The sequence below is a fragment of the Labeo rohita genome, unplaced genomic scaffold (genome assembly GCF_022985175.1).
Source record: "Labeo rohita strain BAU-BD-2019 unplaced genomic scaffold, IGBB_LRoh.1.0 scaffold_449, whole genome shotgun sequence".
Lineage (NCBI taxonomy): Eukaryota > Metazoa > Chordata > Actinopteri > Cypriniformes > Cyprinidae > Labeo > Labeo rohita.
In genome coordinates, this window is record NW_026129367.1 from 24,661 (window position 1) to 44,711 (window position 20,051).

General features: G+C 38.7%; 1 protein-coding gene and 1 pseudogene across 1 annotated transcript; one reads left to right on the forward strand and one right to left on the reverse strand.

Annotated features, from left to right (window-relative positions):
* Positions 1-676: 676 nt before the first annotated feature.
* LOC127160744 (carnitine O-palmitoyltransferase 1, liver isoform-like) lies at positions 677-9,198 on the reverse strand (annotated as a pseudogene).
* A 2,012-nt stretch (positions 9,199-11,210) lies between these two features.
* Positions 11,211-15,782, forward strand: LOC127160746 (dynein axonemal assembly factor 3-like; the record flags this gene model as incomplete). Its single annotated transcript, XM_051103400.1, has 10 exons — positions 11,211-11,330; positions 11,443-11,536; positions 13,107-13,288; positions 13,385-13,561; positions 13,790-13,912; positions 13,998-14,120; positions 14,277-14,499; positions 14,646-14,760; positions 14,855-14,929; positions 15,057-15,782. Coding segments are annotated over 10 exons (1,371 nt in total), but the record flags the coding sequence as incomplete, so codon positions are not given.
* Between the last annotated feature and the right edge of the window lie 4,269 nt (positions 15,783-20,051).

The following is a 20,051-nucleotide window of genomic DNA, read 5'->3' on the forward strand; positions in this document are numbered from 1 at the left end:
AAAGGGCAAAAATTCTAGTGAAAAAATGCATTAATGCAGACTGTATAGTGATTGTACATGTTTGATGTTGATAAGCGCATCTCATCATTTACCTGTGAAACCAGTCACCATCTTCATGTCCTTTGCAAACTAAGTTTTTGGTGTTATACGTACTAATGCAACAACTGTGTTCAATCATATAGTGGTTATAGTAGTAGATTTATAGATGCCATTCAAAAGTTTGGAATTAGTTTTTCCAAAGTATTTTTTTAAAGAAAGTTTTTTTTTTTTTTTTCCACATGAAGGCTGCATTTATTTGATTAAAAATATATATAATAAACAGTAATATTGTGAAATATTTTTGCAATTTAAAATAATGGTTTTCTATTTTAATATACTTTAAATAGAATTTATTCCTGTGATGCAAAGCTGAATTTCAGAATCATTACTCCAGTCTTCAGTGTCAGATGATCCTTCAGAAATCATAATAATATGCTAATTTATTATCAATGTTGGAAACAGTTGCTTAATATTTTTTTTGGAAACTGTGATCATTTTTTCTGCATTTTTTGACAAATAAAAAAAAAATTAAAAGAACAGCTTTTATTTAAAAAATATAAATCTTAGAAATCTTTACTGTCACTTTTGTCACAAACTTGCTGAATAAAAGTATTAATTTCTTTTAAAGAAAGAAAGAAAAAAAAAACTACCCACTCCAAACTTTGAACAGGAGTGTATGTTGTTACAAAAGATTTCTGTTTTAAATAAATGCTGTACTTTTTAACATTTTATTCATCAAACAATCCTGAAAAAAAAAACATCACAGGTTCCAAAACATAATAAGCGGCACAACTGTTTCCAACATTGATAATAAATCAGCATTTTAGAATGATTTCTGAAGGATCATGTGACACTGAAGACTGGAGTAATGATGCTGAAAATGTAGCTTTGCATCACAGAAATAAAATATTTTAAACTGAAATGATATTTCAAAATAGTACAGTTTTGATATATTTTTAATCAAATAAACACAGCCCTGAGAAGCAGAAAATACTTCTTTAAAAAATTTTAAATCAAATTTTTGAGCAGCAATGTATGTCCTGCATCTCAACTCTGGTCTGACGGTTTATTCATATTATCATACCTCATGTTTTCTTTTATTCTGTCAGTAATTTAAAGGAATAGCTCACCTAAAAATGAAAATTAGCTCACCCTCAAGCCATCCAAGATGTAGATTAGTTTGTTTCTTCATCACATTTGAAAAAATTTAGCATTACATCACTTGCTCACCAATAGATGCTCTGAAGTGAATGGGTGCCGTCAGAATGGGAGTCCAAACAGCTGATTAAAAAAAAAAAAAAAAAAAGTAATCCAAACCAATCTAGTCCATCAATTAATGCTTTGTAAAGCAAAAAGCTGTGTTTGTAAGAAACAATTCTATCATTAAGGCATTTTAACTTTAAAATCAACATTTTAGGCCAAAATACAAGTCTATACTCCATAACAACATATTTATTTAGAAAAGTTTTTTCTTGTAAATCTGTGCATATTTCTCTCCTGATTCAGATTCAGATTTGTATTTTAGCCAGAAGCAACTGTTTGAAGTTAAAAACATTATACAAACACAGCTTTTCCAGTCTTGTTGACCACTTCAGGATTGTCATGTTTTTAATCAGCTCTCATTCTGACGGCACCCATTCACTGCAGAAGATTCAAGCTTGTAAAAATGCTAAATTTCATCTCGGACATCTCGGATGGCCTGTAAATTGTCAGCAAATCTTCATTTATATTTTTTTAAATCATAGAATTTACCTGGAATGTTTAGTAATATTATTAAATACATATTAATCATAACCACATTTAGCTTCGAAAGCATTCTGCCAATTTAATTAGTTCATCAAATACCCCATATAGAATTAAAATCTTGTCAGATTTGTACTACATACTTAGCTTTAAGACGTCTCTTTGGGAAAAGTAAACAGGAACTATTTGCAATTAACTGGCCTTGATTTATCTTTGAAGTTAAATCGTGCATTCGAAACACCTGAGATATTAAAAGAATTGTGTTGTGTGAATTGTTTTCTTCTTGGGCATTGCTTCCTTCTGACCTATTAGACAATTGTTAAATACATTATGAATAGTTATTAAGTTATTATTGTATCTTGCATTGTAAAAAAGAAACAAAGACAGACCTTTCACATAAAAAACAAGTGTTAAAATTAATAGACTTAATAGTGAAATTAACACATTAATGTATCTGGACAATCACATTAAAACTGCAGTCACATGTAATATTCTGAGTCATTAGTCACTGAAATCTTAAATATACTTCTGCTCTGGGTTTCAAGTAAAACTACCGTGGATTTTAGTCCAAGGTCAAGTTCTTACACCTCAACAACAGTCCAGTTCAGATGGGGAGTTTCTATTTGGATGTGACTTATCATACTGTAAGAGCAGTGAAGTGCCTTCATCAGAAGGTACAGAGGTGATGCATTATTGAGATTATCGGTCAAGCTTACTTGTAACGAACCTACAACCATTAAACTAACTGGTCAGATCATTAACCATTAGACTCCCATCACCCTGGTAGTGATGTATGCTAATAATTTCAGTTCTTCATTACATTTAAAAACGAGGACCAAATTAAATCTAAATGGACTGGTCCTACCCCTATCAAACTATCTTTTGCTTTTAATCTCTTTTATACATTTTATTTAGCTAATACGCTTTTATACGAAGCAGCTTCCACCATTCTTACATTGTTATGTTGTTCATGGCTTCATGGCATCGATTTGTACAACAAGCATGGAATGTATGAATGCATATTTGTGTGTAATAACAAACGTGCATTCAAACGAACACACACGCACACGCTATTTCCTAGTTCTACGCGACCTCATGTCATCTTCTGACCGTCATGGGCGATTTGTTCTACCTCTACAGGTCTTTTTTGCTTTTCTTCGAGTGGTTCTGCTCAGCTTTGGACTGGCCGGGTTTTTCCGGTGACATCAGCTCCAGGAGATCCTCTAAGGCCTTCTTGATATCAGCGCCAAACTTGTGAGAATCCTGCGATACAGAAAGAATAGTAGAAACAAATTAGCATAATTTTCATTATACATAAATGTAGCATCATAAAGAATAAATGTTATATTTGCCATAAGGGGATATTTCTCCCCAAAATAAAAATTTAATAAGCATTTACTCACCCTCGTATTGTTCTAAGCCTGTATGAATTTATTTCTTCTGTTTAATGCAAAAAAAAAAAAAAAAACCCTAATAAAATAAAATAAAATAAAATAAAAATACTATGAAAGTAACCAGCAACTGTTTGGTTACCAAAATTATTCAAAAAAAAATAAATAAATAAATAAATCATGCATTAAACAGAAGAAAGATATTTATACAGGTTTGAAACAACTTGATGGTGAGTAAATGATGACAGGATTTTCATTTTAGTTTTTGTCCTAAACAGTGTTAATTTAGTATTATTTATATATTATTATAGTTTTTATTAACATTTTGAACCATGTTTTATTTTTATATTCTATGTGCATTTTTAATATATTATTTATTTTTAATTCTTTTAGTTGTTTGTACTGTTCATTGTAATATTTAAATACAATATGCAATTGTTCTTTTTCTTTGTTTCTATCTGTGCATTTATGATATTTATATACTATTACAGTATTTAAACATTTAATTTGAGCTTATATTTTTATTTTTTCAGTAGTGATGGGCAACGATCACTAATCGCATCCAAAATAAAAGTTAGTAATTCTGTTATATGTAACATTTTTGTATATCAACTTTATTCTATATCAGTTTTTGCCAATGCAATAAGCTTTTTTAAGTTTATCATATAATATTTTTATTTTATTTTATTTCAATTACTGAAAATGCTCTTAATGGTTTTAGTTTAGGTTTAGATTCTAACCAACTTTATAAAAAAAAAAAAAACAAAAAAAAAAAAAAAAAAAAATATTTTGTTAATTAGTTCACTAGTCTCTATTTTCTCCCTTTTCTGTAGTTTCAGGAAATTGGTAATGAAAAAAGCACATAGTGTACTAACAGTCTGAGGACAAGAGTGTTAGATGGAAATGTGCTGATCATGTTTTCTCCGATGATGATGTAAGACACGCCGTAACCATCATCTGCAACCTGTCAAAAGCACATAAATGAAAATAAATTAAACGCACACAAAAAAAGTAAAAAATGAATTTGTGAACATGCATGAATATTTCTGACCGGGCCAAATCCTCCACCGCAGGTGGTGTACTCGGGGGTGGTTAACGAAATCAAACAGCTCCACCTGCTGAAGAGGAGTCTGACTGGTGGACAGACGCCACGTTTCTGAAAGCACCTGAAGAAAATTCACACACACAAATTTAATATTACACTATAAAAGTATTTTTTTTAATTGTATAAATATTTGACTATTTAAGTATTATTTCAGTAACAAGAATGAGATTTTTTTGGCATAACTGTAATGAGAATGGTCAAGAATGCAAAGTCACATTCTCAAAAAACCTTGAAATGTGGGTAAGAATGAGGAAATTTTCTTTGCACGATTGTTTCTTTAACTTATGGCACACATAAGCAAAAACCATGCAAACTTCCTTGTTTGCCAGATACTGTATATAGTAACTGTGCAGCCCTTCCCATGGTGACACACCTCTTTGAGGAAAGGCGACTCCTCTCCCAGGTATTTGGACACAATGTAGAGGCAGAGCAGGTGTCTGTCTATTCCTCCTCCCGTCATTGCCATCCTGTACAGATGCTGGTGTTTCTCAGCTGCCGTACGGAAGAGATAAGTCAAACATTAAATGCCCCTGAGAGGGATGCAATACTAATGCAGTACTAGAATTTGCAAAGTCAAGGCATGACCATTGGACATCAAAATGCTCACCGGGTCAGCTCATTGGGTCAGAAAAGGCATTTCAGGATAGGAAATGGACTAAAAATGAGCTCCCAAAACTTATTGCCAGATTCTGGAAGATACATTCTTGAAAAAGTGGTACAAGAGGATGTGATGCTGGTCCTTCAAGAGTCACTCTCTCAACTTTCGTGTCGATAAAGCCTTTGCTTTTTACCCAAGCAAAGTCTCTGAGAACCTAATGCATTGCACTCCTGGAGACTGGAAATGGTGACGCTGGAGACTTAATGTTCTCTGATGATTTCCTAATTCTTCATTCTTTTGCAGTTAACGTGTCTTTTTGTCTCCGCCTGTTTTTTCTGACCGTGCTGACCCAATGAGCATTTTGCTGTCCAACGGTTGTGCCTTAACTTTGCAAATTCTAGTATTGCATCCTTCTTGTAACGTGGACGCTGAGGCGGTGTTAGAATCCAGTTGCAGAAGTTTATTAAAAACAACAGCAAACATACACGATGAAACGGGCAGAGGGTCATTAACCGGAAAATCAGTCCGAAACATAAACGTAATCCAAATAGCAGAGTGAAAACACAGGCAGTGGGTCGAATACCGAGAAGACAGTCCAATACAGCAATCAAATCCGACAGGGGTAATCCGTAAACTCAAAAACCAGAAACAAAGCAAGACAGCAACAGGTAATCCAACAGAGTAATTGACAACGCTCGGTAAGGCAGGTTCAACTGGCAATACTTCGCAAAGTATAGAGCACATGGTCAGTCTTTATATAGTCCCAAACAGGAAGCAGCAGTAGAAGCAGCAGAGGGAGCGTGCAGGCAGTCCTAGGGTGAGAGCTCCCTCTGCTGGCTTGGCGTTACAGAATCCCCCCTAGGAGCGACTCCTGGCGCTCAAAACAACAACAACAGTCCAGGTGGGTGGGGGAACAGAGGCAAAACAGGGGGTGGGATGGAGGGCCAGGTCCATGTAGAGCAGGTGGGCCTGGATCGTGGAGCAGGGACAGACAGTGAAGCACTGGAGGACCTGGATCGTGGAGCAGGGACAGACAGTGAAGCACTGGAGGACCTGGACCGTAGAGCTGTGGCAGACAGTGGAACCTCAGAGGACCTGGGCCGTGGAGCTGTGGCAGACCGTGAGACACTGGAGGGCCTGGGCCATGGCGCAATAGCAGGCAGTGGAACCTTGGAGGACCAGGGCCGTGGAGCTGTGACAGACAGTGGAACCTTGGAGGACCAGGGCCATGGAGCAATGGTAGACAGTGGAACCTTGGAGGGCCTGGGCCGTGGTGCAATGGCAGACAGTGGAACCTTGGAGGACCTTGGCTGTGGAGCAGTAGTAGACTGTGAAGTACTGGAGGGCCTGGGCCGTGGAGCAATGGCAGAGTAGGGGACCATGGTGGGGCAGGCAGAACAGGTAGAGCAGGGAGCCATGGCGAGGCAGGCAGAGCAGGCAGAACAAGGAGCCATTGCAGGGCAGGTAGAGCACACAGGAGTAGAGTTATCCATAGTGGGCCTAATGACATGCATAGCAGAGCGGTGTGCACCCAAACAATCTCCTTGGCCGTGGCATGACAGGCAGAGAGTTCATCTTGGGACGCCGCCCCCATAAGAGGATCTACAGCTTGCGCTGACACCTCTGGGGGCATGGGCGCAGATGCTTTGGCAGGTGTGGCAGGGAAGTTATCAATGGCCTTCATGGCCGTGACAGGACAGGCAGAGAGTCCGTGGGGAAACGCCGCCCCTTTAGGAGGTTCTGCAGCCGGAGCTGCCACTTCTGGGGGCATTGGCGCAGACCCTTTGACAGAAGAGGCCCCTGGCGTAGACTCGTGGACAGGCGAGGCCTCTGGAGCACAGTGTGCAGCCCACACACTGAAAATGGCGATGGCCATTACAGGTAGCATAGTAGGTAGTGGGATGTCTGTTGACCTTGAGGGTGTGGATGTTATGGACTTGTGGCATGGGAATGTGGACACTGCGTGGTTTGGGAGCGTGGGCTCTGCGTGGCTTGGGAGCGTGGGCTCTGCGACGTCAGCTGATATATGAGGTGGTTTGAGAAGGTCAAAGGGGATCTGGTGAGGTTTTGATAGAACAACGGTTTCTTGACTTGATTCATGGAGGTCTGCCGTGACTTGACTTGACTCAGGGAGGCCTGCCGTGGCCTGACTTGACACAGGGAGTTCTGCTGTGGCTTGACCTGGTTCATGAAGATCAACTGTGGCTTGGTTTGGCTCAGGAACAACAGCAGCAACTTGACTTGGCTCATGAAGAACAACCGTGGCTTGGCTTGGCTCATGGACGACAGCAGCAACTTGACTTGGCTCATGGAGATCAACTGTGACGTGGCTTGGCTCAGGGAAGACAGCAGCAATTTGACTTGACTTGTGAAGATCTGCTGCAATGTGACTTGACTCAGGAACGACATGGCTTGACTCAGGAACGACATGGCTTGACTCGACATGGCTTGACAGCTGCATCTTGGCTTGAGTCGTGGAGAACAGCAGCTGTGACTTGGCTTGACTCGTGGGGCACAGCTGTGACTTGGCTTGACTCGTGAGGTACAGCTGTGACTTGGCTTGACTCGTGGAGAACAACAGCTGTGTTTTGGCTTGCCTCATGAAGAACAACAGCTGTATCTTGGCTTGACTCGTGGAAAACAGCTGTGACTTGGCTTGATTCATGGGGAACTACAGCTGTGTCTTGGCTTGACTCATGGAAAACAACAGCTGTATCTTGGCTTGACTCATGGAGAACAACAGCTGTATCTTGGCTTGACTCATGGAGAACAGCTGTAACTTGGCTTGATTCATGGGGAACAGCCGAAACCTGGCTTGATTCATGGAGAACAGTAGCTTTGGCTTGACTTGACTCTGTTGCTTGACTTGACTCTGTTGCGTGACCGGGCTCTGTTGCGTGACCGGGCTCTGTAGCTTGACCGGGCTCTGTAGCTTGACCGGGCTCTGTAGCTAGACTTGACCCTGGAACTGGACTTGACTTGGAAGCCTGACTGGACTTGGAAACTTGACTTGACCCTGAAACTCGACTGGACTTGGAAGCTTTTGACCCTGGAGCAGCAACTGTAGCTTGACTTAACACAGGAGCTTGACTTGACCTTGGAGCTTGACTTGACCCTGGAGCTTGACTGGACTTGGAAGCTTTGGACTTTGGAGCAGCAGCTGTAGCTTGACTTGACACAGGAGACACAGCTGCAACTTGACCTGACTCTGAAGATGGCTCTGCAGCTGGACTTGGCTCTGCAGCTGGACTTGAATCAGGGGTAGCTGCCGTGACATGAGGGAGCGCCATCTTAGCTGCCCATACAGCCATTAGGGATGAGTCCAGCACGTGGGTCATCATGTAGCGTGACTTGGAGACAGCGACCATCTTGTGGAGAGGCTCTGGGATGGCGGCCATCTTGTGAACAGGTTTGGGGATGGCGGCCATCTTGTGGAATGGCTCTGGGATGGCGGCCATCTTGTGGACTGGCTCTGGGATGGCAGCCATCTTGTGGACTGGCTCTGGGATGGCGGCCATGACAGGTGCAGGCTCTGGACGGGCGGCCATGACAGGTGCAGACTCTGGACGGGCGGCCATGACAGGTGCAGACTCTGGAATGGCGTGAGAAGGCCCTGGAGCGGCAGGCGTGGCGTGAGCAGGCTCTGGAGCGGCAGGCGTGGCGTGAGCAGGCTCTGGAGCGGCAGGCGTGGCGTGAGCAGGCCCTGGAGCGGCAGGCGTGGCGTGAGCAGGCCCTGGAGCGGCAGGCGTGGCGTGAGCAGGCCCTGGAGCGGCAGGCGTGGCGTGAGCAGGCCCTGGAGCGGCAGGCGTGGCGTGAGCAGGCCCTGGAGCGGCAGGCGTGGCGTGAGCAGGCCCTGGAGCGGCAGGCGTGGCGTGAGCAGACTGTGGCTTGGCAGACGTGACACTAGCAGACCTTGACTTGGTGGATGTGACTGGAACTGGCTTTGACTTGGTGGACGTGGCCTGAGCAGGCTTTGGCTTGGCAGGCATGACGTGAACAGGCTTTGGCTTGGTGGACGTGACTTGAGCTGGCTGTGGTGTGGTGGTTACTGCGGGATTGCGGGGTCCCTCGTCCGCAATCCCAACAGTGAAAGATGAACCGCTTAACCGGAGTGCAAGATCTATGTAATTTTCAAGAGTCCAATGTGGGGTATTGCGTGGCATCAAATATGAAATGTCCTTGCATAAACCAAAACGGAAAAGATCTTTAAGAGATGTGTCATTGAAGTTCACCTGATAGCACAGTTCACAGAAGTCGGACACGTAGTCCTCGATTGGACGGTTACCTTGTCGGAGATGGATAAGACGATCTGCTGGGTCCATAGTTGAACGTGTATTAGCAACTTCCGCTGGATTCATGGGAGGCGAAGTATTCTGTAACGTGGACGCTGAGGCGGTGTTAGAATCCAGTTGCAGAAGTTTATTAAAAACAACAGCAAACATACACGATGAAACGGGCAGAGGGTCATTAACCGGAAAATCAGTCCGAAACATAAACGTAATCCAAACAGCAGAGTGAAAACACAGGCAGTGGGTCGAATACCGAGAAGACAGTCCAATACAGCAATCAAATCCGACAGGGGTAATCCGTAAACTCAAAAACCAGAAACAAAGCAAGACAGCAACAGGTAATCCAACAGAGTAATTGACAACGCTCGGTAAGGCAGGTTCAACTGGCAATACTTCACAAAGTATAGAGCACATGGTCAGTCTTTATATAGTCCCAAACAGGAAGCAGCAGTAGAAGCAGCAGAGGGAGCGTGCAGGCAGTCCTAGGGTGAGAGCTCCCTCTGCTGGCTTGGCGTTACACTTCTCAAGGGCATTTAATCATTTTTAAGTTTTAAGAGTTAAATCTCTTTATTGGCTCATTTTATCTGTAAAAGAAAACCTGCCTAATAATTATGCACACCTGAATATAAGGAGTTTTTCACTTTCAGCTAGGGATGCACCGAAATGAAAATTCTTGGCCGAAACCGAAAACCGAAAAGGAGGAAACCAAGGCCGAAAACCGAAACACCGAAAGAAATTATGCCAATTATTAGTACCATTGCATTTGTAGGTATGACTGTGTACTAACCTTACTAAAATCAAAGCATTGCAATTGCATAAATTAATATTAAAGTTTCAAAGAATAAATCGTTGAGGTTGAGCTTGTCGTCTGCCTGACATTTGAGAAAGATTTGAGAGAGTGTATTTAAAAAGGGCCAGTGCATAAATTAAAATTTGTCAAATTTAAAAAATATCTAGCAGAAATATGGCTACAGTCTGATAGTCACATATATAGTAGCCTAAGGGGCCGTTCATATATAGCGTCTTTTGCGCGCTCAAGTTCATTATTTCAAACGTAAACGCACGGCAGCCGCGCTCATAACGGTAGCGACGCAGTCGCGTCGCGTTTTTTTTAGGCGCGTCTGCGCCACATCGAGATGAAAACATCTCAGGCCGTATTTCCACTACAGCGTAGCGAGCTGAGCGTTCTCCATTCATTCCTATGGAAGCTGAGCGTAAACGCAATGCGCAAGCGTTCAAGCTCAGCCGTCAGAATGCTGCAAGCGCACCGCGGGTCACGTGACAAGATTCAACCAATTAGCTTAATCTTTTCCCGTAACAACATTGAAAGCTCAACCAAGATGGAGAAACAGCTGATCAGAGCTGTACATTTTTAAATACATTTAGCAGCAGAGCTACAGCAAGTGATTTTAGTGCTGGAAATCCGTTTGTCCTCTGAAACTTCCGCGTCTTCATTGAGAGTGCGGGTCATGGTTGCTTAGCAACGGCAGACGCCACGGAGCGCAAGCTACAGAGCGCTTTGGAAAGGAGGAGAAATCGGCGCGCCTAGCGTTTTCCACGCGTTTTTAGGCGCGATATGTGAACGGCCCCTAGAGTGTACTTTTCATTGTTTTCACTCCGTGGTCCGTCTCAACCTCACACCGCAGACATGTTGCTTCAGACAAGCACGTGCAGGCCGCGGTTTCTGTTTGCACCATCACAACATAATGTTTCGGCCGTGTTGTTTCGGTGACAAAAATCTCTCGGCCGAAAACCGAAAATGCACTTTTGGGCCATTTTCGGCCGAAAATTTTCGGTGGCCGAATATTCGGTGCATCCGTACTTTCAGCCTTAATGGACAATTATATAGCACTAATAAATGTTTAAATACAAAACTAATAGTAGTTTTTAAGATTGATGTGCTTTGGAATTGGTAAAATGTGCTTGGAAAAAAATATATAACCAGAATATCAATGTGCCAAATAATTATGCATGCACTGTAACTAAACAGTAAATATCTATGAAAGTTCACATGCATTTGTTTTAAATTTGAATTCTCATTTTTACTTTCAAACACACACAGAGTGAGGCCGCATGGAGAGCTGAATATTTTGCTGGTGGGCAGTGCAGATCCCAGACACATCCTGAAGACCATCACTGGACTGACAGACAGTGATACACTACATGTCAGAGCCCGGTTGGCATATGAATTGATAGTTTGTGAATAGATATAATAACCTAAACCAGCTGTTTTATGCATGTTAATGTGTTAACAATGAGATTTGTGGCATGTTGCAGGTTTGGGTGATTGAGAACAGCATGGAGGTGGTTGCCAGACAGCTATTACTACTTTATTTATCACTCCTGACCCCTGAGAACATGAGTCTACACAGTATGTACTTTTCTATATAAATGTTGAAAATTTTTTAGTTATAAAAATATATTTTAAACAATATAATTAATATATAATACATAGTAAAACAACTACATATAATCAGGTAATATTTTATATACAATTAGACATTTCAAAGGTGTGGAAAGATGTAGAAAATAAAGGAATTGTCACAATTTGCATTCATGTTTGCATACTTAAATTCCAGTTGGGGTTTACTTGTGTTGTATCTTCCAGATAGGGCTGCACGATTTGGGAAATTTTCATATTGCGATAATTGAGGTCAATATTGCGATACGCGATTGCGATTATAATAAATGGTATTGTGAGTCAACTTGATGGGTTTTTAAAGAAAATGCACAGACAGATTAGTGATAATGCAGAAATGTGTATTTGTAACACTAGAAATGGTTTCAAAATAAATTATTTTTACCAAATGAAATAGCATTTTCATTAATGAAAACTTATTTTCTCAAAAGTATAGCTAAATTAAATAAAATAAAAACATACACATTTTCACAAAAATAAGATATTAAAGATTAGATAAGATTTTAAAGATTTTGCCCAAACAAACGGACATTTATGAAGAATGTAACATATACTCTGTGTAAACTCTTTTGAAAAGGAAACTGGATATGTTTTTGGTCGATCGGATCACAAGTGGACAATGGAGACACAGTCGTTTACACCTGGCGTTTTAATCCGTCTCTTCTGTCCACTTTCGACCACTTCTGACCACATTCCTGCATTTACATACATTACAAACTCAACTGACTGGCGTCTCTCCTGTATGATTTTATGTGATTCTCTTCAGACATTAGAACTGTACATGAATTATGAGCTTCTAGAACGTTTGACCTCCTAACTGAAGATCTTTTTTACAAATATAAATAAAAACAGTATAAATAAAAATAGTAAAAACAAAAAATAGCTGTATTAAGTGCAAACAATAGTGCAGCCATAATCAAAGTAGGCTAGGCTACTCTCTCAATGTTCAAAGTGCAAATAGAGACCAATTTTTTTAAGCCTGATACAGAGCTGTAGACAACTACACAACCTATTATAGGATACATACAAATAACAACATATATATGTTATGTAGCCTAATTTGCGCGCACTGTGGAGCCGCTCTCTAAAAGCGGGTATTTAAAATTGCTTTTGAAGGCGCGTGCGCGTTTTATTTTCGGTTTCGTTTTAAGGATCGTGCGAATTCTCAGCGGCGTTGAGCGTGCTTTCTACAATACGAGACATTAAACAAACGAATTTGAAAGTGAGGGGGACACAAACGGGATTTTGAAAAGTGTATGTGGTCAAAAGTGGACAAGCTGAAAACGTTTTACACCCCTATTTACACCTGTACTTAGCATTGTCCACTTGTGATAAGATCGACGCATCAGAAAACGCATATTAATACCAGGTGAAACAGGGCCTCTAATTCTTGCACAGTACCTCTCTCTGGTCAATGTCAGTAATCTCAAATCCAAAATATCGCCATATATATATATATTTTTTTTTTGGCTACCAGATCAGTGTCGATCTCCTCGGCATCCATCCACGCTGTGCACACAAGTGAACACGCACGCACACGCCCACGCCACACGTGTGACATTTGGAAACTCTGAGATGAGGTGTTCCTGCAAAGAGACGGAAGAGACTTTAAAACACGCCGCGGCTCAACTCTCTCTGTCCATCACAAACACTCTGTCCTCCGACTCGCACACTCATCCTTGCCTTGATACAAGTCTTCTGAAGGTCCGGCGCACATTAATCTATTATATTTGCATCTATACTGCATGTCATAATCAAACTCAGCACAACAGTATTCACTCCTCTGCTGTTTTATCACAGTTTAAGGAGAGAGATGAGTTGGTCCGGATCTTTAAACAGTGGGAACGACCGCCATCAGTGCCAGCGAGTGTACGTAAGGTCTGGGACGCCCGTGTTCGGCAGCACCTGGGGACTCGCTACGACTCACGACAGGGCTGTTTCGACTGGGATCTCACTATGAAACTGCACCAAAGCAGTGTATGTACAAACAATAAAACTCACTTCACTGTATGTTACACAGACATCTGGCAAACAGACTTATTTCAGGCCATATTTTGTTACAAATGTGATCTTTTAGGTAATTTTTTAATTACTTGCACCTAAATTACAAATAATGATTCATAGCAGGCACTCTATGACACCAATCTCATTGCAGTGTTATTTTATCATCATTATTTTTCTGTGATTTTTTTTTTTTTCTTTCAGTGTGGCGTCATTAGCAAACATCAGTATGTGAAATGGAGGGAAAGCGGTGTGGCGTTTGAGATGAGGGAGGGGCTCTACCAAACAGCCAATCAGAGTCTGCTCTCCACACGAGTGTTTAGTCATGTGAGTATTTTCGATGTCTACTATGATAGATAGCTGTTGTTATTGTGCAGTCCATGATCTACTTTTATGTGTGTGTTTGTACCAGAGAGGAGATCGTGTTGCTGTTAGAGGATATTGGGGTGACATCGTCTCCAGTCCATACCTGTCCTTCGGGATAGAGACAGAGAACAAAGACCTGCTGAAGAAACATAACAATCAACATGTGAAGGTGAAACTACTTAATTAACAATCAAAACCGAGCCAAATGTTAAAGATGAAAACCTCATAATCTTAGTTGTTCAAGATCACATTTCTAACTTTTATATAATGCATTGCAATAGCATTTAAATAATGATTTACCTTTCTCTGTCCATCTTTCTCTCAGACGGCTCAGGATATTTCAGAAGTGAACATCCTGGCGTTGTTTGAATGTCTTTCCACTAGAGGGAGCTCTTTACTGAACAAAGATGAACCAAAGCCATCACGGTCCTGTTGTCAATCCACAGACAATTTCATAACAGATGAAAAAATACAGAATGATTCACCTGCTTCTCAAACTCACACTGAACCTGAGCAACATCCAGCAGAACAACAGACACACAAGCTTGGTAAAGTCCTATTATACCAAAACATATTTAAAGTACTTTTACTGAAACTGAAATGCTCCAAATAAATGAAAGTTGCATAAAATCTGCAAAATAGTTTCAAGGTGCTGTTTCCCATACATTTGCTCTGTTTCTGTTTGTTTTTGCAGATTTGATGAACTTGAGTGGAGTTAAAGTGTCATTTCTGTCTCCAGACTCCCTCAACAAACTTCCTCTCAAAAGTAAATACAGGAACTTGTTTAACACCATCTTCTGTTCAGCCAGGTGAAGCTTATTCATAAACAAAGGATTTGAGTTTGTGTGTCAAGTGACCAACATAAAATACCTGTGTTATAACACAGTCTCTGTGTTTTCTCAGTATGGTTCATCAGCTGGATTCTTCTCTGAGAGAGATTGCAGCACCTGATGCTGCTCTGGTAGTAGAGTTAGCAAAGTGAGTCCATCATCACACACAGACAAAACCCAGAATGACTTACAGTTGTGCTCATCCCAACATTTCTCTACATAGCATGTAAGCAAAACTGCACTAAATGCTCATGATCTCCGTCTCTCTTGTTCAGATACCTGCTGGACCTTTCAAAAGAGCAAGTGTCAGGTTTTGCTGACAGAGTGAAGGAGATCGCTGAAGAATCAGGATTCACAGCAACGCACAACCAGAGCAGTGACATATATGCAGTATTCACACGGAAAAAAGACTAAAGGAGTCCATCATTTTCAGATTCACACTTTACTCTGCACTATATTAGCCATATGTATTTGACGAATTGCAAAAATCATTTCAGTTTTGAAAACTTAATGGGAGATTTGAAACAAATGCTAATACATTATAATAACTTTAACAAACTTTATTAACAAGCATTTAATTATGATCATATATAAAAGCATGAAAAATGATATACAATAAGTTCTAACTTGAATGTACATGAACAAATAAATTTAAGCAATGTATAAAAAGTGCATTCTATAAATGTTTAATAAAAGTGCTGAATAAAGAGCTGCCTAAATTAGCTTATTTACACAAACAGATAGACATGTTGTAGGTAACATTAACAGAACTAACTTTACAAAAATTACTAAAATAAAACAAAAACAGTTGATCAAATTAATGCCTTCAACCCTGAGAGAACATTTGGTCTTCCTGTTAATCCACCAAGATGAGCAAACACGAACAAAGAGTAACCAAAGAGTTGCCTTTGACCATGGTATTTTGTTTCTATACTATGGAAGTCAATGTCTACCAGTCACTCTTTGGTTACCAACATTTTTCAAAATATCCTATACAAGATAAACTCTTGTATTTTTATTTTTAGGTGAATTATCCCTTTAAAAAAAAAAAAGGCCCTGAGATAATAACAGAAATGTGTTAAGAACTCATGATCCATTAAACATTAAACCATCCATTAAACTTGCTAAATACATTGTGTACACTGAATAGGTATAGTTATTGTTTTAATTTAAAACATAATTTGACCTTGAGTTAAAAAAAAAAAAATTTGATTTTAAATAACAAAAAAATTAAATGACATGTTACATTCAAGCAGAATAGAAAATTAAAGGTGCTGTAACCCATTTTGGGCAATAAAAGGCCTTTTACAAAAATAATTAAATCGGATGTCATAGAAAAAAAAAAAACACTCGACACAAAAATCAAGAATGATTCCAGATGTTTCCAACATGACATCAAAATTGTAGGAACAACGGATCACAAATGGTCAGTTTTAGTCTTAGTTAAATCAGTAGTAGTAGTAGTAGTAGTATTAGTAGTAGCAGCAGCAGCAGCAGCATGTCTCCTTCGTCTGTAAATTACATAATTTCTGCTTTGCAGTCTGTTTTCCAGCCTCCTCTGACATGCTTGCATTAAAAGTCCTGCTCTGAGTGATTCTGATGGTCTTACTAGTACCCTACTAGTACTTATATTTTGGGAGGGTCTAGGGAGGGGGTGTCTTGTGAGGGCAGGTCTTGTGAAAATAGTCTGTTTTTGTTGAATGCTTTTTGGGGTTAACATTTTTGGTTCTACTACTGCATTGACCTTTACTGCTGAAGTTACTGATTCTGGTGTTTTTAGCCTTTGCAGAACCTGTGATGACATATCTGGGAATGATAACTCTTGCCCAGTTACAGTATTCCCTTCTCTTGTTCGTCTTGTGTTTTGATCACCACTCTCTCTTTCCACTGCAACAAAGACACGTTTTTTAAAATAATTTTAGAATAATAACATTATATAATATATTAATGTAAATACACATTGTAGTTCTCTTTAATATTTCTAAAATATTTTTATAACTACAACCTATTACACCCACCTATGGCTCTGGATTCTTTCTTCTCTATTTCTGGTTTCTCCAGTGTGCTGTCATTACTCACTGAAGCAAATCACAAGACATTAAGAAATTGATTCATGTCATTCTCTTTCAAATTTGCATTTAAAACAGTCAAAGATATTGTACATACAGTAATTCCCATTTCATTGCTGTTACAGTAAAACAATCAAGAATCTTATTCTTGATTGTTTGAGTATTTGAAATGGTGTCTTACTAGATGGGCGACCTCCTTCCATACTATTTCTACGCGTACGTTTAGTTGTAAGACCTAAAACAGAAAACATAAACAAAATTAGAGGATGTTTCTAAACTCTGTCATGTTGTTTTAGACCTTCTCAATTTACTTTTTTATTTACATTGCAAATTTATATACAATGAAAAGCTCTTCCTACTAAAGATAGAGAAAATACCAATTTAGCTATAAATTATTAGTTATAGCTGTACTGTAGTATTTTCTGATCATCTGCAGACTCACACACACACATGCACACGTTTACATGTCATATCTTACTGAGGGGAGGAAGTCCTTCTTTACTATTTGAATGTGTAAGAGCAGGGCCTAAAATTAAATTGAAACAACAGTATTAATCAAAAGAAAAAAATGCAGTTTGCTTAATGCATAACCCTTTTTCTTCTCATTGCTTCATAGACCTATCCAAATCTTTATCTGTCATTTCATCTTGATTGGGTGCTTCTTGAAGTAAAATTTAGGTTCCCTGAAATTGTTGTGCTTTCTGTAGGAAATTGTGTACTTTTCTAAGCACATTTCAGAGAAGTATCAATCTAGAATTATCATTAATGACCTTAACAGTGTTTAAGATATTATTACTGCAATACTTTTCTTTAAAGATGCAATGACTATCAAACCTGTGATCTTGGCATTTATTAGCACAACACTCTACCAGCTGAGGTAGAAAAACAATTTTAGCTTTCTACACCTTCAAACTGAAGATCTTCTGACTAACATGGATTACCTTCGAAACATGTTCAGTTGAATATTTACAGCTGATATAGAGAATATGAAATATGAAAATGGCATTTTTGGAATAGCGTTTTATGTACAGTGAGACTTAGAGTGAGTTATACATCATTTTTCTTTTGACTTGCCTTGACTAGTTTTAGAGTCGTCTTTAGCGTCAGCCATTTTTAATATTTCTGCACATCTGAGACACCAATGGAACCCGACTGAAATAGAAAACAATGACAATATGAATGTGTCCAAGAATATATCCTTGCATCATCTTTTTTCTTAACAAACCTTAAGTTAAAGAACAGTAAATTAATTAGGTTTCAACTGCATGCAAACCTCTAAACTTATAAATAAAATATAGTAAAATGGAACTTAATATTTTTATATTAATTAATATTAACTAAATAGTTTAGCATGGATAAAACAGATGTAAATATGGTTCTATTATTTGAAGATATTGAAAAATGTGCAATCATAAATCACAGAAATTCTTGTAAATTAGATAAAAATCAAACAATAAATTAATCTCTTACAAATGTTGTCACGGTAAAACTTCAAAAATCAAAACTTTAATTTAATAAAGCAAACATTGTCATACTTAACATATAAACTCGAACAAATAATACTATATTAGGCTCATTGCTGCCCCCTACCAGCAGAAGACCAGGCAAACGTTTTGGTACAGAAATAATAAATAAAAAACCAAAGGAGCTAGCTCGTTTACTTTAAACGGCGTCGTCGTCGATTGAGAAGAAGAAGAAGAAGAAAAAGAAAAAGAGAAGAAGAAGAAGAAGAAAGAAAGAAACTAAGAAACTAGTACCTATGTAATTTGCTTTTTAATGATAACCAAACTGTATTAGATATGAAACACACACACACACACACACACGAAGAAAATAATCTATTAATGCAGTACTAAAAAAAAAAGCAAAAACTACTCTTACTACATTTATGAATGAGTCTCAATGTAATCTGTGATATTTTTAAACACGGTTATTGTCTGTACTTCAGATATTTTAGTTCCAGAAGTCAGTCCACTTCAAAGAGATGCTGAAACTCTTGACTTTGCACATTCGTAGTGTGGTTATAATTCACCTTATTTACGATCAGGTTGTATCTTACAGCATGAATCAAATTGCTTAAAAAATACATTTGCTTACCTTCCTTCTGTTTTCCAGACAGGTGTTTTCCAGACAGGTCAGGTGAGATTTTTTTTACGTTTGATCTGATCATGTGACATTTGCTATGTACTTTCACTTTTACTTTTACAGACAACTATTACTACTTTATTTGTCATTTTTGACTCCTGTGGGCACGAGTCCACACAGTAGACTATGTTTGATAGTTACAGGAATATGTAGAAAATAATGCAATTAAAAATAAAAACTTTTTTTTTTAATTTATAAAAAAGGTTTTGTTTTAGAGAAGTCATGCAGGTATAGAATGACACAAGGGGAGTACATTTTGACAATTTATTTAAACTAAATAGCTAACAAATTGCCAGTATAAGGACTACAGAGGTTTCCTGAATCAGTGCATGTAATCTCACCAATACATAGTGCGAAAAGTGCACATACAGTAATCTGAGAAAAAACAAAATCTTTATAAATACTAAAATGTTATCAAACCACAAATCAGAAAACATAATTAATCAGTAAAAGCACATGGTTTCAGTTAACAACATGTCTAAAATCACTTACAGCAACTTTATTTTAGATCAAAATATTCAAAGGATTCAAATATACGAATGATTCCAGATCACTCCATAACACATCTAAAATGTAGGAAAAACTGTGACCAAATATGGTCATTTAGTCATATTAAAATAAGATCTATTCTATAAAAATGTTTAATTGTAACAAACCTGTAGTAATTAAGAGTATAATTAATTACAAAATATGGCATTTTTTCTCTCTTTTTTTTCGTCTCCTTTCCCCTCTGCTTTTTGGCCTCTCTAGTGTTTGTGCTGAATGTGATCGTGATGTTCCTTCTCTTTACTGTGTTCTCTTTTGTGTTCTTTGACTGCCACACTCTTCTTTCACTGCAATTGTCGACACATAAGCAAAGAAAATGGACATGGTTTTCCCCCGTTTTGTTAACTGGTCAAGTGAGGTTCTAAACTGAAGTAGTTACAACTGAACAACCGAGATTTATTTCCTTAACGCTGTTCCACTTTCATTTATTTAAATGTTCTGTAAAAATATAATTAACACGCATAGGCTAAATTGAATATTCAATATAATTCATGATGGATATTTTAAATC